The sequence below is a fragment of the Patagioenas fasciata genome, chromosome 34 (assembly GCF_037038585.1).
Source record: "Patagioenas fasciata isolate bPatFas1 chromosome 34, bPatFas1.hap1, whole genome shotgun sequence".
Classification (NCBI taxonomy): domain Eukaryota; kingdom Metazoa; phylum Chordata; class Aves; order Columbiformes; family Columbidae; genus Patagioenas; species Patagioenas fasciata.
This window is the reverse complement of record NC_092553.1, coordinates 3,240,142-3,264,336: the sequence shown is the minus strand read 5'-3', so window position 1 is coordinate 3,264,336 and position 24,195 is coordinate 3,240,142. Positions and strand designations below refer to the sequence as shown.

The 24,195-nt window shown below is 66.3% G+C and overlaps 2 protein-coding genes across 10 annotated transcripts; one reads left to right on the top strand and one right to left on the bottom strand.

Moving 5' to 3' along the window:
* Positions 1-291: 291 nt before the first annotated feature.
* LOC139826061 (carnitine O-acetyltransferase-like) lies at positions 292-12,015 on the bottom strand. Its single transcript, XM_071800966.1, is given in 15 exon segments — positions 292-1,148; positions 2,454-2,591; positions 3,361-3,423; positions 4,101-4,236; positions 4,821-4,928; positions 5,438-5,560; positions 6,045-6,145; positions 6,579-6,757; positions 7,323-7,392; positions 7,394-7,507; positions 8,783-8,918; positions 9,379-9,432; positions 9,909-10,012; positions 10,565-10,762; positions 11,881-12,015. Coding segments are annotated over 15 exon segments (1,851 nt in total). The 5' UTR covers positions 11,950-12,015; the 3' UTR covers positions 292-890.
* PPT2 (palmitoyl-protein thioesterase 2) lies at positions 9,441-23,098 on the top strand. Of its 9 annotated transcripts, XM_071800993.1 has the most exons (10): positions 14,297-14,329; positions 14,402-14,484; positions 15,007-15,183; positions 16,332-16,485; positions 17,572-17,667; positions 18,289-18,396; positions 19,524-19,607; positions 20,501-20,585; positions 20,783-20,837; positions 22,922-23,098. In XM_071800993.1, exons 2-10 carry the CDS (start codon positions 14,440-14,442, stop codon positions 23,063-23,065), a joined length of 948 nt encoding a protein of 315 aa, XP_071657094.1. In that variant the 5' UTR covers positions 14,297-14,329; positions 14,402-14,439; the 3' UTR covers positions 23,066-23,098. The 9 variants fall into 9 exon arrangements, with proteins under 9 accessions (XP_071657087.1, XP_071657086.1, XP_071657088.1 ...); XM_071800986.1 differs by lacking the exons at positions 14,297-14,329; positions 14,402-14,484 and adding an exon at positions 9,441-9,569; XM_071800985.1 differs by lacking the exons at positions 14,297-14,329; positions 14,402-14,484 and adding an exon at positions 11,933-12,367.
* The last annotated feature ends 1,097 nt before the right edge of the window (positions 23,099-24,195 follow it).

The following is a 24,195-nucleotide window of genomic DNA, read 5'->3' as shown; positions in this document are numbered from 1 at the left end:
AACCCCCCAATCCAGACTGGGCCCCCAGACCAGATCAGGGCTGCTGGAAAGTCCAGGATGGATCCAGGTGGATCGGGACTGGGATTCCCCCCCAAATCTGGACTGGACCCCCAGACTGGATCAGGCTTGGTACAAAGTCCGGAATGGATCCAGGTGGATTGGGACTGGGATTTCCCCCCCAAACCCGGACTGGATCCCCCTGGACCAGATGGGGCTGGTGGAAAGTCTGGGCTGGATCCAGGCAGATCGGGATCAGGATCCCCCCCAACCCCCGACCGGATTGGCTGGATCGGAGCCCCCGACACTGTGAAAAACTTTATTGGTGTTTCAAGTGACCCAAAAATGGGCGGTTTTGGTCCAAAATCTGCACCTTTGGGCTGATGGGGGGGTCTGGGGGTGTCAAGATGGGTGTGAGGTTTTGGGGGGGTGGGGGCAAGGTCAGGGGTCAGTGGGGGGGGTCGGTGTCACTATGGGGGTGTCACCGTCACTATGGGGGGGTTGGTGTCACTGGGGGGGGGTCAATGTCCCCAAGGTGGGTTTGGTGTCAATGGGGGGGTCAATGTCACTATGGGGGGGTCAGTGTCATTGGGGGGGGGGGGGGGGTCAGTGTCCCCAAGGTGGGGTCAATGTCAGTGAGGGGGGTCAATGTCCCCATGGGGGGGGTCAGTGTCATTGGGGGGGGTCAGAATCACTATGGGGGTGTCAATGTCATTGGGGGGGGTTGGTGTCCCCGTGGGGGGGGTCAGTGTCATTGGGGGGGGTCAATGTCACTATGGGGGGGTCAGTGTCACTATGGGGGGGTCGATGTCATTGCAGGGGTTGATGTCCCCAAGGGGGGGGTCAATATCATTATGGGGGGGCTCAATGTTACTGTGGGCGGTGCAGACCCCTCAGTGCCCCCCCAGGAGCCCCCTCAGAGTGTCCAGGACCCCCCCCAACTCCCCCCCAAATTTCTCAGGGTCCGTGCGGGGGCAGCAGGCGAACGACGTCACCGTGACCAACAGCCCCCCCGGGGGGGCGGGGCCACCGAGGGGGGCGTGGCCAAAGGGGGCAGAGCCAGAGGGGGGCAACACGTGCCCCACCCCCACCCCGTAGCCATCAGGAACCAGTGGCCCCCGCAGGAACCAACAGCCGGCGCGGGAACGGACCTGGGAGGGGGGACAAAACACCCAAAATGACCCAAAAACACCGTTTATGGACCCAAAATTACAGTGCGCGGTGTTAAAATACCCCAAACTGACCCAAAAACCCTGCTTACGGACCCAAAATTACAGTGTTCTTGGGGGGTTTTGGGGCTGTTTTGTGGGGTGGTTTTGGGGTGTATTTGGGGTGTTTCACACTGTTTTCTGGGGTGGTTTTGGGTGTATTTGGGGTGGTTTTGGGTGTTTGGGGGTGGTTTTAGGACTGTTTTTTTGGGGTGGTTTTGGGCTGTTTTTGGCTGTTTCAGGCTGCTTTTTGGGGTGGTTTTGGGTGTTTTTTGGGTGTTTCAGGGTGTTTTTGGGGGGGGGTTGGGTGGGTTTTGGGTGTTTTTGGGGGTGTTTTAGGCTGTTTTTTAGGTGTTTTGGGGTGTTTTTCAGACTGTTTTTTTGGGGTGGTTTTGAGCTGGTTTTGGGTGTTTCAGGCTGGTTTTTGGGTGTTTCGGGGTGTTCTTGGGGGGGTTTTGGGGTGTTTTGTGGGGTGGTTTTGGGTGATTTTTGGGCATTTTAGGCTGCTCTGGGGGTGGTTTTTGGGTGTTTCGGGGTATTTTTAGGAGTTTTTTGGGGTGGTTTCAGGCTGGTTTTGGGTGTTTCAGGCTGTTTTTTGGGTGTTGTCGGGGTGTTTTAGGCTGTTTTTTAGGCGGTTTTGGGTGTTTCGGGGTGGTTTTGGGGTGATTTTAGGACTTTTTTGGGGTGGTTTGGGGCTGGTTTTGGGTGTTTCAGGCTGTTTTTTGGGGTGGTTCTGGGGGTGTTTTTGGGTGGTTTTTGAGGTGTTTGGGGGTGATTTGGGATGGTTTAGGCTGTTTTTGGGGTGGCTTTAGGACTGTTATTTGGGGTGGTCTTGGGCTGTTTTTGGGTGTTTCAAGCTGTTTTTTGGGGTGTTTTTGGGTGGTTTCGGGGTATTTTGGGGGTAGTTTTGGGGTGTTTTTGGGGTGGTTTTAGGACTTTTTTGGGGTGGTTTAGGGTGGTGTTTGGGGTGGTTTTGGGTGGGTTTTGGGTGGTTTCAGGGTGTTTTGGGGTGGTTTAGGCTGTTTTTGGGGTGGTTTGGGGTGTTTCAGGCTGGTTTTTGGGTGTTTTGGGGTGGTTTTAGGACGGTTTTTTGGGATGGTTTGGCGCTGGTTTTGGGTGTTTCAGGCTGTTTTTGGGGTGTTTCGGGCTGGTTTTGGGGTGTTTTGGGGTGTTTTTTGGGTGTTTTGGGGTGTTTTGGGGTGTTTTATGGGTGTTTTATGGGTGTTTTTGGGTGTTTTTGGGTCTCACCTGCATGCTGCAGAGCCGGAAATGCGTGGCGGTGACGTACGCCGGGTCCAGGAAGAGCCGGGGCAGGGGGTCCCCCCCCGACTGCGCCGCCAACCGCAGGCCCTGCAGGTGACGCTCTGGCCCCGCCCCCGACAGCACCTGACACGCCCCGTCAGGACACGCCCACTCCCGGCCACGCCCCTTGAGACCCCGCCCACTCCCGGCCCCGCCCCTTGAGACACCACTGGCTCCCAGCCCTGCCCCTAAGACCCAGCCCACTCCCAGCCCTGCCCCTTGAGACCTCGCCCACTCCCACCCCACCCCATGAAACCCCACCCACTCGCGGCCCCGCCCCTTGAGACACCACTGGCTCCCAGCCCTGCCCCTAAGACCCAGCCCACTCCCAGCCCTGCCCCTTGAGACCCCGCCCACTCCCGCCCCACCCCATGAAACCCCACCCACTCGCGGCCCCGCCCCTGAGACCCTACCCACTCCTGGCCCCACCCCCTGAGACCCCACCCACTCCCAGCCTTGCCCCCTAAGACACCGCCCACTCCTGGCCCCACCCACTTCTGCCCCCCCGCCCCCCCAGCCCCAGGGACATGCCCATATGAGGCCCCGCCCCCCCCAGCACCCAATGAAACCCCGCCCACTCCTGGCCCCACCCCCCTTGAGACCCTGCCCACTTCTGGCCCCACCCACAACTGGACACCCACACAAGGGCCCGCCCACTTCTGGCCACGCCCTCCCCTGAGACCCCACCCATATATGGCCCCGCCCCTCCAGGGCCACTCCCCCTGGGGCCCCACCCACCCCGAGGCCACACCCCCCAGATCCCCTCGCACTGGCACGGGGTCCCCACGCCCTCCCACTGGAGGCCCCGCCCCCCTAGGCCCCGCCCCCTCTTGGCCCCGCCCCCCGGTTGTACCTCCCGCGCGTGTCGCGTCTGCGCCTCCACGGCCTCGCGCAGCAGCGCCCCCTGCAGCTCCGGCTGCAACACATGGGACCCGCCAATGTCACGGGCAGGAAGTCCCGCCCCCCAACTCACACCCAGGAAAGGAAGTCCCGCCCCCACTTCGCATGAGAACAGGAAGTCCCACCCATTTCACAGCCAGGACAGGAAGTCCCACCCCCACCTCACACCCAGAAGAGGAAGTCCCGCCCATTTCACACCCAGGACAGGAAGTCCCGCCCCCACCTCGCACCAGGACAGGAAGTCCCACCCATTTCCACCCCCCTGAACAGGAAACCGTGCCCCATTTTCATCCTCCAGACAGGAAATCCCACCCAAGACAGGAAGCCCCACCCATTTCACACCCAAGACAGGAAGTCCCACCATCCCACACCCAGAACTGGAAGTCCCGCCCATTTCACACCCAGGACGGGAAGTCCCACCCATTCCACACCCAAGACAGGAAGTCCCACCATCCCACACCCAGAACAGGAAGTCCCGCCCATTTCACACCCACGACAGGAAGCCCCACCCATTCCACACCCAAGGCAGGAAGCCCCACCCATTTCACACCCAGGACAGGAAGTCCCGCACATTCCACACCCAGAACAGGAAGTCCCACCCATCCCACACCCAGAAGAGGACGTCTTGCCCATTTCACACCAAAGACAGGAAGTCCCGCCCATTCCACCCCCGGGACAGGAAGCCCCGCCCACCTGCGCCTGGGGGTCGCCCAGCGCCCGCGCCAGCGCCAGGCAGGGGGGCCCGGGGGGGCGCAGGAGGTCGGAGCAGCCAGGCAGGACGTGGCGCAGGGACGTGGGCTCACAGGACGCGCACAGGGAGCCGTGAGTCCTGCAGGGGGCGCCGACGCATGGGTCCCCTCCCAAATTCCTGGGTCCCCCCCAAACTCCTGGGTCCCCTCCCAAAATGCTGGGTACCTCCCATCCTCCTTCTCGGATGCCTGGGTCCCCTCCCAAATTCCTGGGTCCCCCCCGAACTCCTGGGTCCCCTCCCAAAGTCCTGGGTCCCTCCCATCCTCCCCCTGGATACCTGGGTCCCCTCCCGGATGCCTGGTTCCCCCCCCCGAACTCCTGGGTCCCCTCTCAAAGTCCTGGGTCCCTCCCATCCTCCCCCTGGATGCCTGGGTCCCCTCGGTCACCTGGGTCCCTCCCGGACGCCTGGGTCCCCCCCGAACGCCTGGGTCCCCCCTGAACTCCTGGGTCCCCTCCCAAAGTCCTGGGTCCCTCCCATCCTCCCCCTGGACACCTGGGTCCCCTCGGACACCTGGGCCCCTCCCAGATGCGTGGGTCCCCCCCGAACTCCTGGGTCCCACCCTGAACTCCTGGGTCCCCCCCGAACTCCTGGTTTCCCCCAGAACATCTGGGTCCCTCCCAAGCTCCTGGGTCCCTCCCGGACGCCTGGGTCCCTTCCCGTACCTGTAGAACGCCACCTGCAGGGCCACTTGCACGATGGCCTCGGGGCTCAGCCCCTCCCCCCCGAGCGGGGGGTGGGCGGAGCAATGGACCCGCACGTCGGCCGCCAGGCTGGGGGGAGGGGCCGTCAGGGGACACGATGGCCCCGCCCCCCACCTCCCCATGACCTCTTTACCCCCCGGTGACCCTGTGACCCCCCATGACCCCCCCCCCCATGATCCCTCAACCCCCAGTAACCTCGAGTCACCTATGACCCCCCAGTGACCTCATATGACCCCTTCACCCCCCCGTGACCCCATGGCCCCCTGGTGACCCCCATGACCCCTTGTCCCCCCATAACCCTGTGACCCCCATGATGCCCTATGACCTCTTAACCTCTGATGATCCCGTGACCACCATGACCCCTGTGACCCCCATGACCCCGTGACCCCTTAACCCTTGGTGACCCCACGACCCCTGTGACCCCCATGACCCTTGATGGCCCCACAACCCCCATGACCTCCATGACCCCCATGAGCTCTTAAGCCTTGATGACCCCATGACCCCGGTTACCCCTGTGACCCCCCATGACCCCTTAACCCTTGATGACCCCGTGACCCCCGTGACCCCGTTGCCCCCACCTGTCCAGGTGCCGTTTCGCCCTCTCGAGCTCATTGGCTGTTTCGGGGCCGATGCTGAAGCGAAGGCGCTGGGGGGAGAGGATGGGCGGGGCCTGGGGGGCGGGGCCAGGATCGGGGCGGCGGCTGCGGGCGGGGTCAGGGAGACAGGAAACCCCATGCTCAGCGACAGGAAGTCCTCACGTACAGGAAGTCCCGCCCTCACAGACAGGAAGCCCCACCCTCAGACAGGAAGCCCTGCACCCCCAGAGACAGGAAGTCCCACCCCCAAAGGCAGGAAGTCCTCAGGACAGGAAGTCCAACCCTCAGACAGGAAGTCCTGCTCTCAGAGAAAGGAAGTCTTGCCCTCTGAAACAGGAAGTTCCACTCTGAGGCAGGAAGTCCCATGCTGAGAGACAGGAAGTTCTCAGAGACAGGAAGTCCTGCCTTCAGGGACAGGAAGTCCCACCCTAAGAAATAGGAAGTCCCACCCTCAGAGAGAGCAAGTCCCACCCTGAGACAGGAAGTTCTGCTCTCAAAGACAGGAAGTCCAGCCCTCAGACAGGAAGTCTCACACAAAGAGACAGGAAGTCCCACCCTCCTGGACAGGAAGTCCCTCCCGGCCCCTCACCAGAAGTCCAGGGCGTGATCGACCATCTCGGCCACGACGGCTCCGTCGATCACGGCCGGGTCGTACACGACCCCGCACGTCCCGTCCTCCCCCACGATGAACTGGGGGGATGGGGGGGGCGGGGTCAGCACACAGGAAGCCCCTCCCCCCCTCCTGTCCCCGCTCCCCCCAGCAGACGCACCTTCCGGGAGCAAAACAGGAAGTCCCGCCCCCACAACCTCAGAATACAGGGAGGCCCCCACCCTGTTCCGCCCACCTCACACAGGAAGTCCCACCCCCCAGGGGCATGAAACAGGAAAAGAGGAAGTCCCGCCTCCCAGGGGCCTGAAACAGGAAGTCCCGCTTCCAAGAGACCTAAAACAGGAAGTCCCACCTCCAAGGGGCCTAAAACAGGAAGTCCCACCTCCCCGGGGCCTCAAACAGGAAGTCCAGTCCTGCTTCCAAGAGGCCTAAAACAGGAAGTCCCACCTCCCTGGGGGCCTGAAACAGGAAGTCCCGTCCCCTCAGGGTCCCGCCCCCGGAAGCCCCGCCCACCTGCAGGGTCTTGTCGAACCAGCGGTTGGCGCTGTTGGCTCCGGCCCCGCCCCCGTGCAGCACCTGCTTGGCCCCGCCCACTGGGTCCCGCCCCCCGGCGCCTGCCAGCACCGGGGAGTCCAGGCTGAGCGCGAACAGGCTGCGCTGGATCCGGCCAATTGAGTCGCGGTTCAGCCGGTCTGCGGGGGCGGGGCCGCCATGGGAACCAATCACAAACAGCCCCCGGAACAGGAAGTTCCGCCCATGGGGGGATCCCCACAGAGGAAATCCCGCCCCACCCGGGGACTCTAAACAGGAAGTCCCGCCCTCAGGTACCCCCTGAAGAGGAAGCCCCACCCCCAAGCACACCCAAACAGGAAGTCCCGCCTCACAAGATTCCTCCCCAACACAGGAAGTCCCGCCCCTCAAGGCCCCCAAACAGGAAGTCCCATTTTCCCAAGACCCCTCAAAACAGGAAGTCACATCCCTCGAGATCCTGAGACAGGAAGTCCCACCTCCCAGCAAACCCAAACCAGGAAGTCCCACCCCCCAGGAACCCCCCCCTCAAGGCTCAAGACAGGAAGTCCCACCCCCAGACAAACAGGAAGTCCCACTCCCCATGACCCCCCCCAAAACAGGAAGTCACATCCCTCAGGGCCCCAAGACAGGAAGTCCCACCCCCCAGGACCCCTCAACCAGGAAGTCGTCCCCCCTCCCAGCCAAACCGGAAGCCCCGCCCCCCGGCCGGAAGCTCCGCCCACTCACCGCGCATCATGATCCCGTAGACCCTCCCCCACATTTTCCGGTGCTGCCCGGTCAGGAGCCCCACGGGGGGCGCCCCCCCCCCGCCCCGTCCGGCCCCGCAGCCAATCAAGGGCCGGAAGCAGCGAGGCCACCGGGGGAGGCCCCTCCCCCTCCGCCCCTCCCCCTCCCAGCGGCACCTGGAAGAACTGGGGGGGAGAGTTGAGGGGAGGGGAGGGGAGGGGAGGGGAGGGGAGGGGAGGGGAGAGGAAGGGAGGGGAGAGGAAGGGAGGGGAGGGATGGGAGGGGGGAGGAAGGGAGGGGAGGGGAGAGGAGAGGAAGGGAGGGGAGGGACGGGAGGGGAGGGGAGGGGAGGGGAGGGGAGGGGAGGGGAGGGGAGGGGAGGGGAGGGGAGGGGAGGGGAGGGGAGGGGAGGGGAGGGGAAGGGAGGGGAGGGACGGGAGGGGAGGGGAGGGGAGGGGAGGGGAGGGGAGGGGAGGGGAGGGGAGGGGAGGGGAGGGGAGGGGAGAGGAAGGGAGGGGAGGGACGGGAGGGGAGGGGAGGGGAGGGGAGGGGAGAGGAAGGGAGGGGAGGGACGGGAGGGGAGGGGACGGGAGGGGAGGGGAGGACACAAACACAAAAACCACACAAAACACCCCAAAACAGCCATGTTAGCTCCAATGGAAACACCCCCAGGACCCCCCCATGGACCCCCCGTGTACCCCCAGACCCCTATGTCCCCCCCACACCCCCATTTCCCCCCATACATCCCCCCATGTTCCCTCCCAGTGTCTCCATGGCCCCCCAAACCCCCCCCAGCCCCCAGGACCCCCAACCCCCATGTGTGTCACCCCTCATGTCCCCCTGTCTGTCCTGTGTCTGTGTGTCCCCCATGTCCTCCCCAGACCCCCATTTTCTCCCCCAACCCCCATGTGTGTTCCCCCATGTCCCCCTGTCTGTCCCGTGTCCCCCGTCTGTCCCATCCATCCTGTGTCCCCCTGTCTGTCCTATGTCCCCCCATCTGTCCTGTGTCTGTCTGTCCCATGTCCCCCTGTCTGTCCCCTGTCTGTCCCCTGTCCCATGTCTGTCCCATGTCCCCCTGTCCATCCCATCTGTCTGTCCCATGTCCCCCTGTCTGTCTCCTGTCCCCTGTCTCATGTCCCCTTGTCCATCCTGTCTGTCTGCCCCCTGTCCCCTTGTCTATCACGTGTCCTCATGTTGGTCACATGTCCCCTGTCTGTCCCCTGTCCCATGTCTGTCTGTCTGTCCCATGCCCCCGCATCCATCCCATGTCTGTCCCATGTCCCCATGTCTGTCCCGTGTCCCTGTCCATCCCCCGTCTGTCTGTCCCGTCTCTCCCGTGTCCCCGTCTGTCCCGTGTCCCCATGTCTGTCCCGTGTCCCCTGTCTGTCCCATCTCCCCTGTCTGTCCCATGTCCCCCTGTCCGTCCCCTGTCTGTCCGTCCCGTGTCCGTCCGTCCGTACCTGCCCGTTGCGGCTGACGGTGACGCAGGGGGGGGGTTGGGCTCCCAGGGGGACCCTCAGAACCTCATCCCGTCGGGGGCCGGGGACGCGACACCCGCCGAATGCAGCCTGGAGCCACAGCTCGGGGGGGTCACACCTGGGGACATGGGACATGTCACCTGTGTCACCAACTGTGTCACCTGTGTCACTCCTGGAGCCACAGCTTGGGGGGGTCACACCTCAAAGTGTCACCTGTGTCACCAACTGTGTCACCTGTGTCACCCCTAGAGCCAGAGCTCAGGGGGGGTCACACCTCAAAGTGTCACCTGTGTCACCAACTGTGTCACCTGTGTCACCCCTGGAGCCACAGCTTGGGGGGGTCACACCTCAAAGTGTCACCTGTGCCACCAACTGTGTCACCTGTGTCACCCCTAGAGCCAGAGCTCGGGGGGGTCACACCTCAAAGTGTCACCTGTGTCACCTGGGACCCCCGAACCCCACTCTGGAGCCACAGCTCGGGGGGGTGACACCTGGGGACATGTCACCTGTGTCACCTGTGTCACCTGGGACCCCCTGTCACCCCCAGGACCCCCCATGTCCCCATCCCCCGCACCCACCGCTGCAGCTGCAGCCGGAAGTCGATGACACCAGCGATGAGTCGAGCGGCGAACCTGGGACACCAGTATGGACCAGTATGAACCAGCACGGACCAGTACAGACCAGTATGGACCGGTACGGACCAGTATGGAACAGTATGGACCAGTACCAGTGTGAACCAATGCAAACCAGTATGGACCAGTACAGGCCAGTATGTACCAGTATGAACCAGTATCAACTAGCACAAACCAGTATAAACCAGTGAGCCCTCCCAAAGACACCAGTGACCCCAGTATAAACCAGTGTCCGCCCCCAGTGCCCCCAGTGTCCCCCCCAGTGACCCCTCCCAGTGACACCAGTACGATCCAGTGTAAACCAGTATAAACCAGCGACCCCTCCCAGTGTCCCCAGTGACCCCTCCCAGCGACACCAGTATGACCCAATGTAAACCAGTATAAACCAGTGACCCCTCCTAGTAACACCAGTATGACCCAGTATAACCCAGTGTAAACCAGTGCCCCCAGTGACCCCTCCCAGTGCCCCCACTCACCCCAGTTGCCCCCTCCAGTCCTCCCAGTCCTGCCGGGGCAGCATCAGACCCACACTGGTGTGAACTGGGAGCGGCAGCCGCTCGCTGGACACCCACGGCCACTCCTGCACATGCCCGGACGCCTGGGTCCCTCGGACACCTGGGTCCTCTCCCGGACGCCTGGGTCCCCCCACCTCCCAGGTCTCCCCCAGACACCTGGGTCCCCATGGTCCCCACACCTCCCAGGTCTTGGGTCCCCCGAACACCTGGGTCCCCCTGTATCCCCCCAAACTCCTGGGTCCCTCCCGAACTCCTGGGTCCCCCTGTGTCCCTTGCACTCCTGGGTCCCCTGCACTCCTGGGCCCCCCCGCACTCCTGGGTCCCCCCCCCCGCACTCCTGGGTCCCCCTGTATCCCCCCAAACTCCTGGGTCCCCCCATGTCCCCCGCACTCCTGGGTCCCCTGCACTCCTGGGTCCCCCCCGCACTCCTGGGTCCCCCCCCCGCACTCCTGGGTCCCCCCCGCACTCCTGGGTCCCCCCCCCGCACTCCTGGGTCCCCCCCACACACTCCTGGGTCCCCCCCCCCGCACTCCTGGGTCCCCTGCACTCCTGGGTCCCCTGCACTCCTGGGTCCCCCCCGCACTCCTGGGTCCCCCCCCGCACTCCTGGGTCCTCACCGGCAGGCGGGGGGGGGCGGGGCCGAGGCTCTGGAGCCGCTGGTGCAGCCTTGGCCCCTCCCCCCCGGGGGCCCCGAACTCGCGGACGAGGCGGCGCGCGCGCCCCCGCTCGGCGCGCGACAGCAGCGGCTCCAGCGCCCCCAGCAGGCGCCGCAGGGTCACCCAGAGCGACGGGACCGGCACCGGGGACACCGGGGGCTGGGGACGGACACACGGACACGGCTGGGAACGGGAACACAAAGGGAACCCCCACAAGGGACCCCCCCCCCAACGGGAACCCATAGGGGACCCCCAAAGAAACCTCAAAGGGAACCCACAGGGGAACCCACAGGGGACCCCCAAAGGAACCCCAAAGGGAATCCCCAAAAGGATGGGACACCCCCCCAAAGGGAACCCACAGGGGACCCCCAAAGGAACCCCAAAGGGAACCCAAAGGGAACCCATAGGGGACCCCCAAAGGAACCCCAAAGGGAACCCACAGGGGAATCCCCAAAGGGAACCCATAGGGGATCCCCAAAGGGAACCCACAGGGGAACCCCCAGGGGATCCCCAAAGGGAACCCCAAAGGGAATCCCCAGGGGAATCCCCAAAGGGAACCCACAGGGGAACCCAAAGGGAACCCCCCAAAGGATGGGACACCCCCAAAGGGAACCCCAGGGGAACCCCAAAGGAACCCCCGAAGTGAACCCACAGGGAACCCACAGGGGAACCCAAAGGGAACCCCAAAGATGGGACACCCCCCAAAGGGAACCCCCAAATCAAGGGATCCCTCCCAAATGGAATCCCCAAAGGACCCCCCCCCCCAAAGGGAACCCCCAAAGAGAACCCCAGGGGACCCCCAAAGATGGGCACCCCCCAAAGGGACCCCCCTGGGTGATGGGAACCCCCCGAAGATGGGGACCCCCCCCCAAAAATGAACACCCTGGGCTAGGACCCTCCCAAAGATGGGACCCCCCAAATGGAACCCCTGGGTGATGGGACCCCCCCAAAATGGACCCCTAGGGATGAGACCCCCCCAAAAGGGCCCCCCCTCAAAGGGACCCCCCGAAGATGGGGACCCCCCCAAAAAATGGACCCCGTGGGTTATGGGACCCTCCCAAATAGGGACCCCCCCCCCCCAAATCAAGGGACCCCCTGGGTTGGGACACCCCTCCCCCATATAATGGGGACCCCCCTCTCCCCTCCCCCCCCCCCCCCCGGTCACGTGCAGCCCCCCCCGCCCCGCCCCCTCCCCGCACGCGGACGTGCGGCCCCGCACGCGCTCCCGCCCCGCCCCTCCCGCACCCCCATCCCCCCCCCCCCCAAAACCAACTCACGGGGGGGGCGGAGGGGGGAGGGGCGCGGGGCGCGCGGCGGCGACCCCAGACCCACGGGGAGCGCCCCATGGCCCGGACGCCTGGGTCCCTCCCGGATGCCTGGGTCCACTCCCGAATGCCTGGGCCCCGCCCACGCACACGCCCACCCCATCCCATCCCGGGGACCCAGGCGTTCGGGGGAGGACCCAGGAGTTCCGGGGTGGACCCAGGCGTCCGAGGGTCCCAAAGTCCCGGGGGAACCCAGGCGTTCGGGAGGGACCCAGGCGTCCGGGGAAGGACCCAGGCGTTCGGGGGGCCCAAAGTTCCGGGGGAACCCAGGCGTTCGGGAGAGGACCCAGGCGTTCGGGGATTCCAAAGCCCCGTGGGAACCCAGGCGTTCGGGGGAGGACCCAGGCGTCCGGGCACCCCCGCAACCACCCACACTACTCAGGGGACCCAGGCGTCCGGGGGGAACCCAGGCGTCCGGGTCCCCGCGTCCCAGCTGTGGGTAATTAACGCATCATTAGCGGCAGCCGCCAGTAATGAAGGTCCCGCCCCGGACGCCTGGGTCCCCTGCGGGGCTGCACTTCCCACACCCCCCCATCCGGAGAGGACCCAGGCGTCCGGGGAAGCCACTGACGGGACCCAGGTGTTCGGGAGAGGAACCACAGGTGTTGAGGGGACCCAGGCGTTCGGGAGGGGACCCAGGCATTCGGGAGGGGACTCAGGTGCCCTGAGTGGACCCAGGCGTCCGGGAGGGACCCAGGAGTTCGGGAGGGGACCCAAGTGTCCTGAGTGGACCCAGGCGTCCGGGACGGACCCAGGTGTCCTGAGGGGACCCAGGCGTCCGGGAGGGACCCAGGAGTTCGGGAGGGGACCCAAGTGTCCTGAGTGGACCCAGGCGTCCGGGACGGACCCAGGTGTCCTGAGGGGACCCAGGCGTCCGGGAGGGGACTCAGGCGTCCGGGACGGACCCAGGAGTTCGGGAGGTGACCCAGGCGTCCGGGAGGGGACTCAGGTGCCCTGAGGGGACCCAGGCGTCCGGGAGGGGACCCAGGTGTCCCGGAGGGGACTCAGGTGTTCTGAGGGGACCCAGGCGTCCGGGAGGGGACCCAGATGCCCTGAGGGGACCCAGGCGTCCGGGAGGGGACCCAGGCGTCCCGGAGGGGACTCAGGTGTTCTCAGTGGACCCAGGCGTCCGGGAGGGGACCCAGGTGTCCTGAGGGGACCCAGGCGTCCGGGAGGGGACCCAGGTGTCCCGGAGGGGACTCAGGTGCCCTGAGGGGACCCAGGCGTCTGGGAGGGACCCAGGCGTCCGGGAGGGGACCCAGGCGTCCTGAGGGGACCCAGGCGTCCGGGAGGGGACCCAGGTGCCCTGAGGGGACCCAGGCGTCCGGGAGGGGACCCAGGTGCCCTGGGAGGGACCCAGGCGTCCGGGAGGGGACCCAGGTGTCCTGAGGGGACCCAGGCGTCCCGGAGGGGACCCAGGTGTTCTGAGTGGACCCAGGCGTCTGGGAGGGGACTCAGGCGTTTGGGAGGGGACCCAGGCGTCCGGGAGGGGACCCAGGTGTCCCGGAGGGGACTCAGGCGTCCGGGAGGGGACCCAGGTGTCCCGGAGGGGACTCAGGTGCCCTGAGGGGACCCAGGCGTCCGGGAGGGGACCCAGGTGCCCTGAGGGGACCCAGGCGTCCGGGAGGGGACTCAGGTGCCCTGAGGGGTCCCAGGCGTCCGGGAGGGGACTCAGGTGCCCTGAGAGGACCCAGGCGTCCCGGAGGGGACCCAGGCGTCCGGGAGGGGACCCAGGCGTCCGGGAGGGGACTCAGGTGCCCTGAGGGGTCCCAGGCGTCTGGGAGGGACCCAGGCGTCCGGGAGTGGACCCAGGTGTCCTGAGGGGACCCAGGCGTGCGGCCGGTCCCTCTCCAGACGCTCTCAGCCTGTTTGCTCAGCACACATTGGCCGCAGGTGGGGGGTGGGGCCCGGACGCCTGGGTCCCCGCGGGGGGGGTGGGTCCGGCAGCCCGGACGCCTGGGTTCCTCGGCGGCAGCGAGGTGCGTGGGGACCTGGGTCCCCCCTCCCCCCCGAACGCCTGGGTCCCCCCTCCCCCCCGGACGCCTGGGTCCCCCCTCCCGAACGCCTGGGTCCCCCCCGGATGCCTGGGTCCCCTCAGGGGTCCCGTGGCGTGACCCATCCCCCAAGATCTGTGGTCGGGGGTGGATTGTGGGGTGGGTGGGGGGAGGGGGGCCCGGACGCCTGGGTCCCCCCGTGGTGGGGGGAGGGGGTTGGTCCAGCCGCGCGCGCCGGAACTGACGTGCGGGAGGGGGAGGGGAACCGGGAGGTAAACAGGGAGCGGGGTGGGGGCTGGGGACCCCGGGGACCCAGGCGTTCGGGGGCAGAGGGGGTGGAGGGGGAGGGGGACAGGGACAGCATCCCGGACGCCTCGGTCCCTCGGATGCCTGGGTCCCCCGGACGCCTGGGTCCCTCGGACGCCTGGGTCCCCCCCCAATGCCTGGGTCCTTCCCGCATGCCTGGGTCCCCCGGACGCCTGGGTCCACCCGAACTCCTGTGTCTGGGGGAAGGGGGATGTGGGTCAGCACCCCGAACTCCTGGGTCCCCCCGAATGCCTGGGTCCGTCAGACGCCTGGGTCTCCCCGAACTCCTGGGTCCCCCGCCATGCTTGGGTCCCCCCCCCCACCCGGACGCCTGGGTCCCCCCGGACGCCTGGGTCCCCCCGGACACTTGGGTCTCCCCGAACTCCTGGGTCCCCCAAACTCCTGGGTCCACCCAAGCTCTTGTGTCCGAGGGGAGGGGGATGTGGGTCAGCACCCCGGACGCCTGGGTCCCCCGGACGCCTGGGTCCCTCAGACACCTGGGTCTCCCCGAACTCCTGGGTCCCCTCCCTAGTGCCTGGGTCCTTCCCGGACGCCTGGGTCCCCCCGAATGCCTGGGTCCCCCTGCATGCCTGGGTCCCCCCACAGTCCCTGGGTACTTCCCGGACGCCTGGGTCCCCCCGAACTCCTGGGTCCCCCAAACTCCTGGGTCCACCCAAGCTCTTGTGTCCGGGGGGGAGGGGGATGTGGGTCAGCACCCCGGACGCCTGGGTCCCCCCCGGACGCCTGGGTCCCCATCTGACCCCCATTTTCCCCCCAGATGCCCCCCGAGAGGCGCCGCGGTGGGGGAGGGGCCGCGCTCGCCCCCCTCCTGGCCCCCCCGCTGCTGCTGCTGCTGCTGGTGGCCCCGGGGGGGTCCCACCGGCCCGTTGTCATCGTCCACGGCCTCTTCGACAGCCCCAGCGACTTCCAGCACCTGCGCGACTTCATCAACGAGGTCAGCGCCGCGCGCCTGGGCCCCCGGACGCCTGGGTCCCTTGGGTGACATCCCCCCCGGACGCCTGGGTCCCTTGGGTGACATCCCCCCCGGACGCCTGGGTCCCTTGGGTGTCATCCCCCCGGACGCCTGGGTCCCTCCCGGACACCTGGGTCCCTTGGGTGACATCCCCCCGGACGCCTGGGTCCCTTGCGTGACATCCCCCCCGGACGCCTGGGTCCACTCCCGGACACCTGGGTCCCTTGCGTGACATCCCCCCGGACGCCTGGGTCCCTCCCGGACGCCTGGGTCCCTTGGGTGACATCCCCCCCGGACGCCTGGGTCCCTTGGGTGACATCCCCCCTGGACGCCTGGGTCCCTTGGGTGACATCCCCCCCGGACGCCTGGGTCCCTTGGGTGACATCCCCCCTGGACGCCTGGGTCCCTTGCGTGACATCCCCCGTCGGACGCCTGGGTCCACTCCCGGACGCCTGGGTCCCTTGCGTGACATCCCCCCCTGGACGCCTGGGTCCACTCCCGGACGCCTGGGTCCCTTGCGTGACATCCCCCCCGGACGCCTGGGTCCCTTGCGTGACATCCCCCCCGGACGCCTGGGTCCCTTGCGTGACATCCCTCCCGCATGCCCGGGTCCACTCCCGGATGCCTGAGTCCTTTGCGTGACATCCCTCCCGGACGCCTGGGTCCTCCCCGGACACCTGGGTCCCTTGCATGTTATCCCACCCGAACGCCTGGGTCCCTCCCGGATGCCTGGGTCCCTCCCGGATGCCTGGGTCCCTCCTGACCCCCATTTCCCCCGAGCCACCCCAGGACTCCTGGGTCCCTCCCGGACACCTGGGTCCCTCCTGACCCCTGTGTCCCATGTCCCCAGAGCCACCTCAGGACTCCTGGGTCCCTCCCAGACTCCTGGGTCCCCCTGTCCCTCCCGGACACCTGGGTCCCCCTGACCCCCGTGTCCCCAGAGCCACCTCAGGACTCCTGGGTCCCCCTGTCCCTCCCGAATGCCTGGGTCCCCCCTCACCCCCATGTCCCCAGAGCTACCCCAGGACTCCTGGGTCCCTCCCAGACTCCTGGGTCCCCCTGTCCCTCCCGGACGCCTGGGTCCCCCTGGATGCCTGGGTCCCCCCGACCCCTGTGTCCCGTGTCCCCAGAGCCACCCCGGGACGCCGGTGACCGTCCTGGACCTGTTTGACCGGGGGGCGTCGCTGCGGCCGCTGTGGGTCCAGGTCGAGGGGTTCCGGAGGGCGCTGGCCCCCATCATGGCCAACGCGGGGGATGGGGTCCACCTGCTGGGCTACAGCCAAGGTGGGGGGGGCCCGGACGCCTGGGTCCGTCGGTGGGGCGGGGGGACATGGGGGTGCCCGGATGCCTGGGTCCATTGGGGGTCCCGGACGCCTGGGTCCGTCGGTGGGGCAGGGGGACATGGGGGTGCCCGGATGCCTGGGTCCATTGGGGGTCCCGGACACCTGGGTCCATCGGTGGGGCAGGGGGACATGGGGGTGCCCGGATGCCTGGGTCCATTGGGGGTCCCGGACACCTGGGTCCGTCGGTGGGGCAGGGGGACATGGGGGTGCCCGGATGCCTGGGTCCATTGGGGGTCCCGGACGCCTGGGTCCGTCGGTGGGGCGGGGGGACATGGGGGTGCCCGGATGCCTGGGTCCATTGGGGGTCCCGGACGCCTGGGTCCGTCGGTGGGGCAGGGGGACATGGGGGTGCCCGGATGCCTGGGTCCATTGGGGGTCCCGGACACCTGGGTCCATCGGTGGGGCAGGGGGGCCCGGACACCTGGGTCCATCGGTGGAGGGGGGGCTCGGATGCCTGGGTCCATCGGTGGGGGAGGGGGGCTCTGGGTCTGTGGGGGGAGGGTCCGTGGGGTGGTGTCCCCAAGGTTGGGGATCCCATGTCCCCCCATGTCCCCCCATGTCCCCTCATGTCCTCCTATGTCCTCTGTGTCCCCATGGTTTCCCCACGATGTCTTCATATCCCATGTTGTCCCCATGATGTCCCCATTATCCCCAGGGGGTCTGATCTCCCCATGATGTCCCCATTGTCCCCAGGGGGTCTGATCTCCCCATTGCTGTCCCATTGATGTCCCCATGATGTCCCCATTGTCCCCAGGGGATCTGATCACCCCATGCTGTCCCCATTGATGTCCCCATGTCCCCATTGTCCCCAGGGGGTCTGATCTCCCCGTGTCCCCATGCTGTCCCATGCTGTCCCCATTGCTGTCCCCATTGTCCCTGGGGGGTCTGATCTCCCCATGTCCCCATTGTCCCCAGGGGGTCTGATCTCCCCATGTCCCCATGATGTCCCCATTGTCCCCAGGGGGTCTGATCTCCCCATGTCCCCATGCTGTCCCCATTGATGTCCCCATGTCCCCATTGTCCCCAGGGGGTCTGATCTCACGCGCTCTCTTGGCCACGACCCCCGACCACAACGTGCGGAGCTTCATCTCATTGGCTGCGCCACAGATGGGACAGTACGGGGGTGAGATGGGGACATGGGGACATGGGACAGTACGGGGGTGAGATGGGGACATGGGGACATGGGACAGTACGGGGGTGAGATGGGGACATGGGGACATGGGGACATGGGACAGTACGGGGGTGAGATGGGGACATGGGGACATGGGACAGTACGGGGGTGAGATGGGGACATGGGGACATGGGGACATGGGACAGTATGGGGGTGAGATGGGGACATGGGGACATGGGACAGTACGGGGGTGACATGGGGACATGGGGACAATGGGATATGGGGACAGTGGGGACATAGAGACATTGGCGGGGGGCTGGGGGATCCCTGGGGGGATTTGGGGTCTCTGGGGAGGTTTGGGTGTCCCTGTGGGGTTTTGGGGTCTCTGGGGGGTATTTGGGGGGGTCCCTGTTGGGATTTGGGGGTCACTGGGGGGTATTAGGGGTCGCTGGAGGGTATTGGGGGCCCCTGTGGGGGTTTGGAGGTCCCTGTGGGTATTGGGGGGTCCCTGTGGGGGTTTGGGGGTCCATGGGTGGGTATTGGGGGATCCGTGTGGGTATTGGGGGGTCCCTGGGGGTTTTAGGGGTTCCCCGTGTGTGTATTTGGGGGTGTCCGACACTCGGGGTCCCCCAGACACCGATTACCTGCGCTGGTTGTTCCCCCGGCACATGAAATCCAACCTGTACCGGCTGTGCTACACCCCCCTGGGCCAGGGGGTGTCCATCTGCAACTACTGGAACGGTGGGACCCCAAAATACCCCAAAACACCCCCAAAATACCCCCCGATAACCCCCCTGGGCCAGGGGGTGTCCATCTGCAACTACTGGAACGGTGGGACCCCAAAATACCCCAAAACACCCCCAAAATACCCCCCGATAACCCCCCTGGGCCAGGGGGTGTCCATCTGCAACTACTGGAACGGTGGGACCCCAAAATACCCCAAAACACCCCCAAAATACCCCCCGATAACCCCCCTGGGCCAGGGGGTGTCCATCTGCAACTACTGGAATGGTGGGACCCCAAAATACCCCCCTGAACCCCCAAAATACCCCCTGACCCCCATGTCCCCTGTGTCCCCAGGGCCACCCCAGGACACCTGGGTCCCTCTGACCCCCATGTCCCCTGTGTCCCCAGGGCCACCCCAGGACGCCTGGGTCCCTCTGACCCCCATGTCCCCTGTGTCCCCAGGGCCACCCCAGGACGCCTGGGTCCCTCTGACCCCCATGTCCCCTGTGTCCCCAGGGCCACCCCAGGACTCCTGGGTCCCTCCCGGATGCCTGGGTCCCCCCTGACCCCCATGTCCCCTGTGTCCCCAAGGCCACCCCAGGATGCCTGGGTCCCTCTGACCCCCATGTCCCCTGTGTCCCCAGGGCCACCCCAGGACGCCTGGGTCCCTCTGACCCCCATGTCCCCTGTGTCCCCAGGGCCACCCCAGGATGCCTGGGTCCCTCTGACCCCCATGTCCCCTGTGTCCCCAGGGCCACCCCAGGACTCCTGGGTCCCTCCCGGACGCCTGGGTCCCCCCTGACCCCCATGTCCCCTGAGTCCCCAGGTCCACCCCAGGACGCCTGGGTCCCCCCTGACCCCCATGTCCCCTGTGTCCCCAGGGCCACCCCAGGACGCCTGGGTCCCTCTGACCCCCATGTCCCCTGTGTCTCCAGGGCCACCCCAGGATGCCTGGATCCCTTCTCCCGGACACCTGGGTCCCTTTGACCCCCATGTCCCCTGTGTCTCCAGGGCCACCCCAGGGTGCCTGGGTCCCCCTGACCCCTGTGTCCCCAGGGCCACCCCAGGGTGCCTGGGTCCCTCCTGGACGCCTGGGTCCCCCTGTCCCCTGGGGGTGACCCCGCTGTCCCCGCTGTCCCCAGACCCACATCACCGGGACCTCTATCTGAACAGCAGCGACTTCCTGGCCCTGATCAATGGGGAGAAGATGCATCCCAATGCATCAGGTAACATATGGAACCTATAGACACCCGTAGAGACCTACAGACACCTGTAGACACCTATAGATAGCCAGATACCCATAGACAGCTATAGACCCCTATAGACACACCCATAGACACACCCATAAACACCCTATAGACACACCCATACACACCCTATAGATACACCCAGATACCCATAGACAGCTATAGACCCCCATAGACACACCCATAGACACCCATAGACACCCATAAACACCCTATAGACACACCCATAGACACACCCATAGACACCCATAAACACCCTATAGACACACCCATAGACACCCATAAACACCCTATAGACACACCCAGATACCCATAGACAGCTATAGACCCCCATAGACACACCCATAGACACACCCATTGACACCCATAAACACCCTATAGACACACCCTATAGACACACCCTATAGAGACACCCTATAGAGACACCCTATAGAGACACCCTATAGAGACCTGGCCCTGATCCATGGGGAAAAAACACCCCAACGCATCAGGTGGGCCCCACAGACACCTATAGAGACCCTATAGGGACCTTACGGACACCCCGATGTGTCGGGTGAGACCCACAGATACCCTATAGGGACCTATGGACATATGGATGAATCTGCGGAGCTGCCAGCCCCCCTATAGGAACCAGCCAGCCCTAGAACCCCTATAGGGCCCCTATAGACACTTCTGTAGCCCCTATAGGGACCCCTCCAGCCCCACAGGGACCCCCTATAGGGCTACAAGGACCTCTATGGACACCCCTGGACCCCACAGCGACCCCCTATATCCACCCCATAGCATCCCCCTCCCTCCATCCATAGGTGCCCTATAGGCCCCCAGAGGGTCCCATAGGTGCCCTGTAGGCTCCTATAGGTCCTGCCCCACAGAGTGGAAGCGGAACCTCCTGCGCATCCAGAGCCTGGTGCTGATCGGGGGCCCCGACGACGGCGTCATCACCCCCTGGCAGAGCAGGTGCGCCGGACGCCTGGGTCCCCTCCCGGACGCCTGGGTCCCTTCTCCCGGACGCCTGGGTCCCTTCTCCCAGACGCCTGGGTCCCCTCCCGGACGCCTGGGTTCACCCGATGTGGGGTGGGATCCCCCCCCCGGACGCCTGGGTCCCCCCGGACGCCTGGGTCCCCCTGCTGACACCCCTTTTTCCCCCGGAACAGCCTGTTCGGGTTCTACGACGCCAACGAGACGGTGCGGGAGATGCACAAACAGGAGGTGAGTGCGGGGACCCACACTTGGGGGGCAGGGTGGGGGGCACGGATGCCTGGGTCCCTCCACTTTTGCAGGTGTTGTGTTTCCCGGACGCCTGGGTCCCTCAGTGAGCTTGTGGGTCCCGGACGCCTGGGTCCCTCAGTGGGGTTGTGGGTCCCGGACGCCTGGGTCCCTTGGGGGGTTGTGTGCCCCGGACACCTGGGTCCCTTGGTGGGGGGTGTGCGTCCCGGACACCTGGGTCCCTTGGTGGGGTTGTGCATCCCGGACGCCTGGGTCCCTTGGTGGGGGTTGTGCGTCCCGGACGCCTGGGTCCCTTGGTGGGGGTCATGGGTCCCGGATGCCTGGGTCCCTTGGGGGGTTGTGTGTCCCGGACGCCTGGGTCCCTCAGTGGGGTTCAGTGTCCTGGACGCCTGGGTCCTCATGTGGTCCCGGACGCCTGGGTCCCTTGGTGGGGGTCGTGGTCCTGGACGCCTGGGTCCCTTGGTGGGGGTCGTGGTCCCGGACGCCTGGGTCCCTCGGTGGGGTTTGTGTGTCCTGGACGCCTGGGTCCCTCGGGGGGGGTTGTGCATCCCGGACGCCTGGGTCCCTTGGTGAGGGTTGTGCATCCCGGACGCCTGGGTCCCTTGGTGGGGGTTGTGCGTCCCGGACGCCTGGGTCCCTCAGTGGGGTTTTGTGTCCCAGACGCCTGGGTCCCTTGGTGGGGGTTGTGCGTCCCGGACGCCTGGGTCCCTTGGTGGGGGTCATGGGTCCCGGATGCCTGGGTCCCTTGGGGGGTTGTGTGTCCCGGACGCCTGGGTCCCTCAGTGGGGTTCAGTGTCCTGGACGCCTGGGTCCTCATGTGGTCCCGGACGCCTGGGTCCCTTGGTGGGGGTCGTGGTCCCGGACGCCTGGGTCCCTTGGTGGGGGTCGTGGTCCCGGACGCCTGGGTCCCTCGGTGGGGGTTTTGTGTCCTGGACGCCTGGGTCCCTCAGTGGGGTTGTGCGTCCCAGATGCCTGGGTCCCTTGGTGGGGGGTGTGGGTCCCGGACACCTGGGTCCCTTGGGGGGTGGTGTGGGTCCCGGACGCCTGGGTCCCTTGGTGGGGGTCGTGTGTCCCGGATGCCTGGGTCCCTTGGGGGTTTGTGGGTCCCTTGGGGGGTTGTGGGTCCCAGATGCCTGGGTCCCTCATGGGGGGGTCGTGGGTCCCGGACGCCTGGGTCCCTCGGTGGGGGTTGTGTGTCCCGGACGCCTGGGTCCCTCAGTGGGGTTGTGCGTCCCGGACGCCTGGGTCCCTTGGGGGGGGTTGTGCATCCCGGACGCCTGGGTCCCTCGGTGGGGGTTGTGTGTCCTGGACGCCTGGGTCCCTCGGGGGGGGTTGTGCATCCCGGACGCCTGGGTCCCTTGGTGGGGGTTGTGTGTCCCGGACGCCTGGGTCCCTCAGTGGGGTTTTGTGTCCCGGACGCCTGGGTCCCTTGTGGGGGGGTCGTGCGTCCCGGACGCCTGGGTCCCTTGGTGGGGGTTGTGCGTCCCGGACGCCTGGGTCCCTTGGTGGGGGTCATGGGTCCCGGATGCCTGGGTCCCTTGGGGGGTTGTGTGTCCCGGACGCCTGGGTCCCTCAGTGGGGTTCAGTGTCCTGGACGCCTGGGTCCTCATGTGGTCCCGGACACCTGGGTCCCTTGGTGGGGGGTGTGGGTCCCGGACGCCTGGGTCCCTTGGGGGGGGGTGTGGGTCCCGGACGCCTGGGTCCCTTGGTGGGGGTCGTGGTCCCGGACGCCTGGGTCCCTTGGGGGGTTGTGGGTCCCTCAGTGGGGTTGTGCATCCCGGACGCCCGGGTCCCTCAGTGGGGGTTGTGTGTCCCGGACGCCTGGGTCCCTTGGTGTGGGTCGTGGTCCCGGACGCCCGGGTCCCTTGGGGGGTTGTGGGTCCCTCAGTGGGGTTGTGCATCCCGGACGCCCGGGTCCCTCGGTGGGGATTTGTGTGTCCCGGACGCCTGGGTCCCTTGGTGGGGGTCGTGGTCCCGGACGCCTGGGTCCCTCGGTGGGGGTCGTGGTCCCGGACGCCCGGGTCCCTCGGTGGGGGTCGTGGTCCCGGACGCCTGGGTCCCCGCAGGTGTACGCGCAGGACACGTTTGGGCTGCGGACGCTGGAGGCGCGGGGGGCGCTGGGGGGCTGCGCGGTGCCGGGCGTGGGGCACACGGCCTGGCACTCCCACCGCCCCGTCTACGAGCGCTGCATCCGGCCCTGGCTCACGTAGCCTATGGGGGCTATAGGGGGCTATGGGGGGGCTGGGGGGCGGAGCTGGAAGGTGCTATGGGGGGGTTATGGGGGGCTATAGGGGGTTATGGGGGTCTGTAGGGGGCTGGGATGGAGCTGGAAGGGGCTTAGTTATGGGGTTATGGGTCTCTATAGGGGGGCTGTGGGTCTCTATAGGGGGCTGGGGTGGGGTTATGGGGACTATAGAAGTTTATGGGGTCTATAGGTGGATACGAGGCCTATAGGTGGTTATGGGGTCTATAAGGGGTTATGGGGCCTATAGGGGGATATGTGGTCTGTAGGGGGTTATGGGGCTCTATAGGGGGTTATGGGGCCTATAGGGGGATATGTGGTCTATAGGGGGTTATGGGGCTCTATAGGGGGTTATGGGGCCTATAGGGGGATATGTGGTCTGTAGGGGGTTATGGGGCTCTATAGGGGGTTATGGGGCCTATAGGGGGATATGTGGTCTAGAGGGGGTTATGGGGCTCTATAGGGGGTTATGGGGCTCTAGAAGGGGTTATGGGGTCTATAGGGGCTTATGGGGCAGGCCTGGGGGGCCCCATTAAATGAACCCCCAGCCCCCCCAGTCTCAGGGACTCGGGGGGGAGGGGATGGGGGGGGGGAGGGGTCAGGAGGGACCCCAAGACCAGTGGGGGGGGGGGGGTGTGGGGGTCGCTGGTTTGGGGGCTGCTGGAGGAAATAAAGCACTTGGACCCCCAGGTTGTGTCCTCAATGGCCCCCCCATAGCCCCCCCGTGTCCGTCTGTCCCGTGCCCGTCCGTCTGTCCCCTGGTTCCGTTCTGGCTCTTTATTGGTTCCAATCAACTGGACGGTCCAAAAATTTGGGGGGGGGGAGGAGGGGGGAGGGGCCACGGGGGGACATTTTGGGGGGGAGGGGCGGTTTTGGGGGTCCCTAAGGGGTGGGGGGGCAGGGCCGTGGGGGAGGGGGCGGTTTTGGGGGGTGTCAGGGCAGTTTGGGGGGGTCCCCATGGCGGGGGGGGGGTCAGTTTGGGGATGTCCTGGGGGGTTTTGGGGGTCCCCATAGGGGGGTGGTCGATTTGGGGGGTGTCCTGGGGGGGTTTTTGGGGTCCCCATGGGGGGGCAGGTTTGGGGGTGTCATTGGGGGGGT

Excerpts from the sequence above, each read along its gene's own strand:
- PPT2 (XM_071800985.1), top strand. The coding sequence starts at position 11,948 with ATGGCCCGGACGCCTGGGTCCCTCCCGGATGCCTGGGTCCACTCCCGA. Across the intron at positions 16,486-17,571 it reads CCTGCTGGGCTACAGCCAAG|GGGGTCTGATCTCACGCGCT; the intron begins GTGGGGGGGGCC and ends CATTGTCCCCAG. Across the intron at positions 19,608-20,500 it reads GATGCATCCCAATGCATCAG|AGTGGAAGCGGAACCTCCTG; the intron begins GTAACATATGGA and ends CCTGCCCCACAG.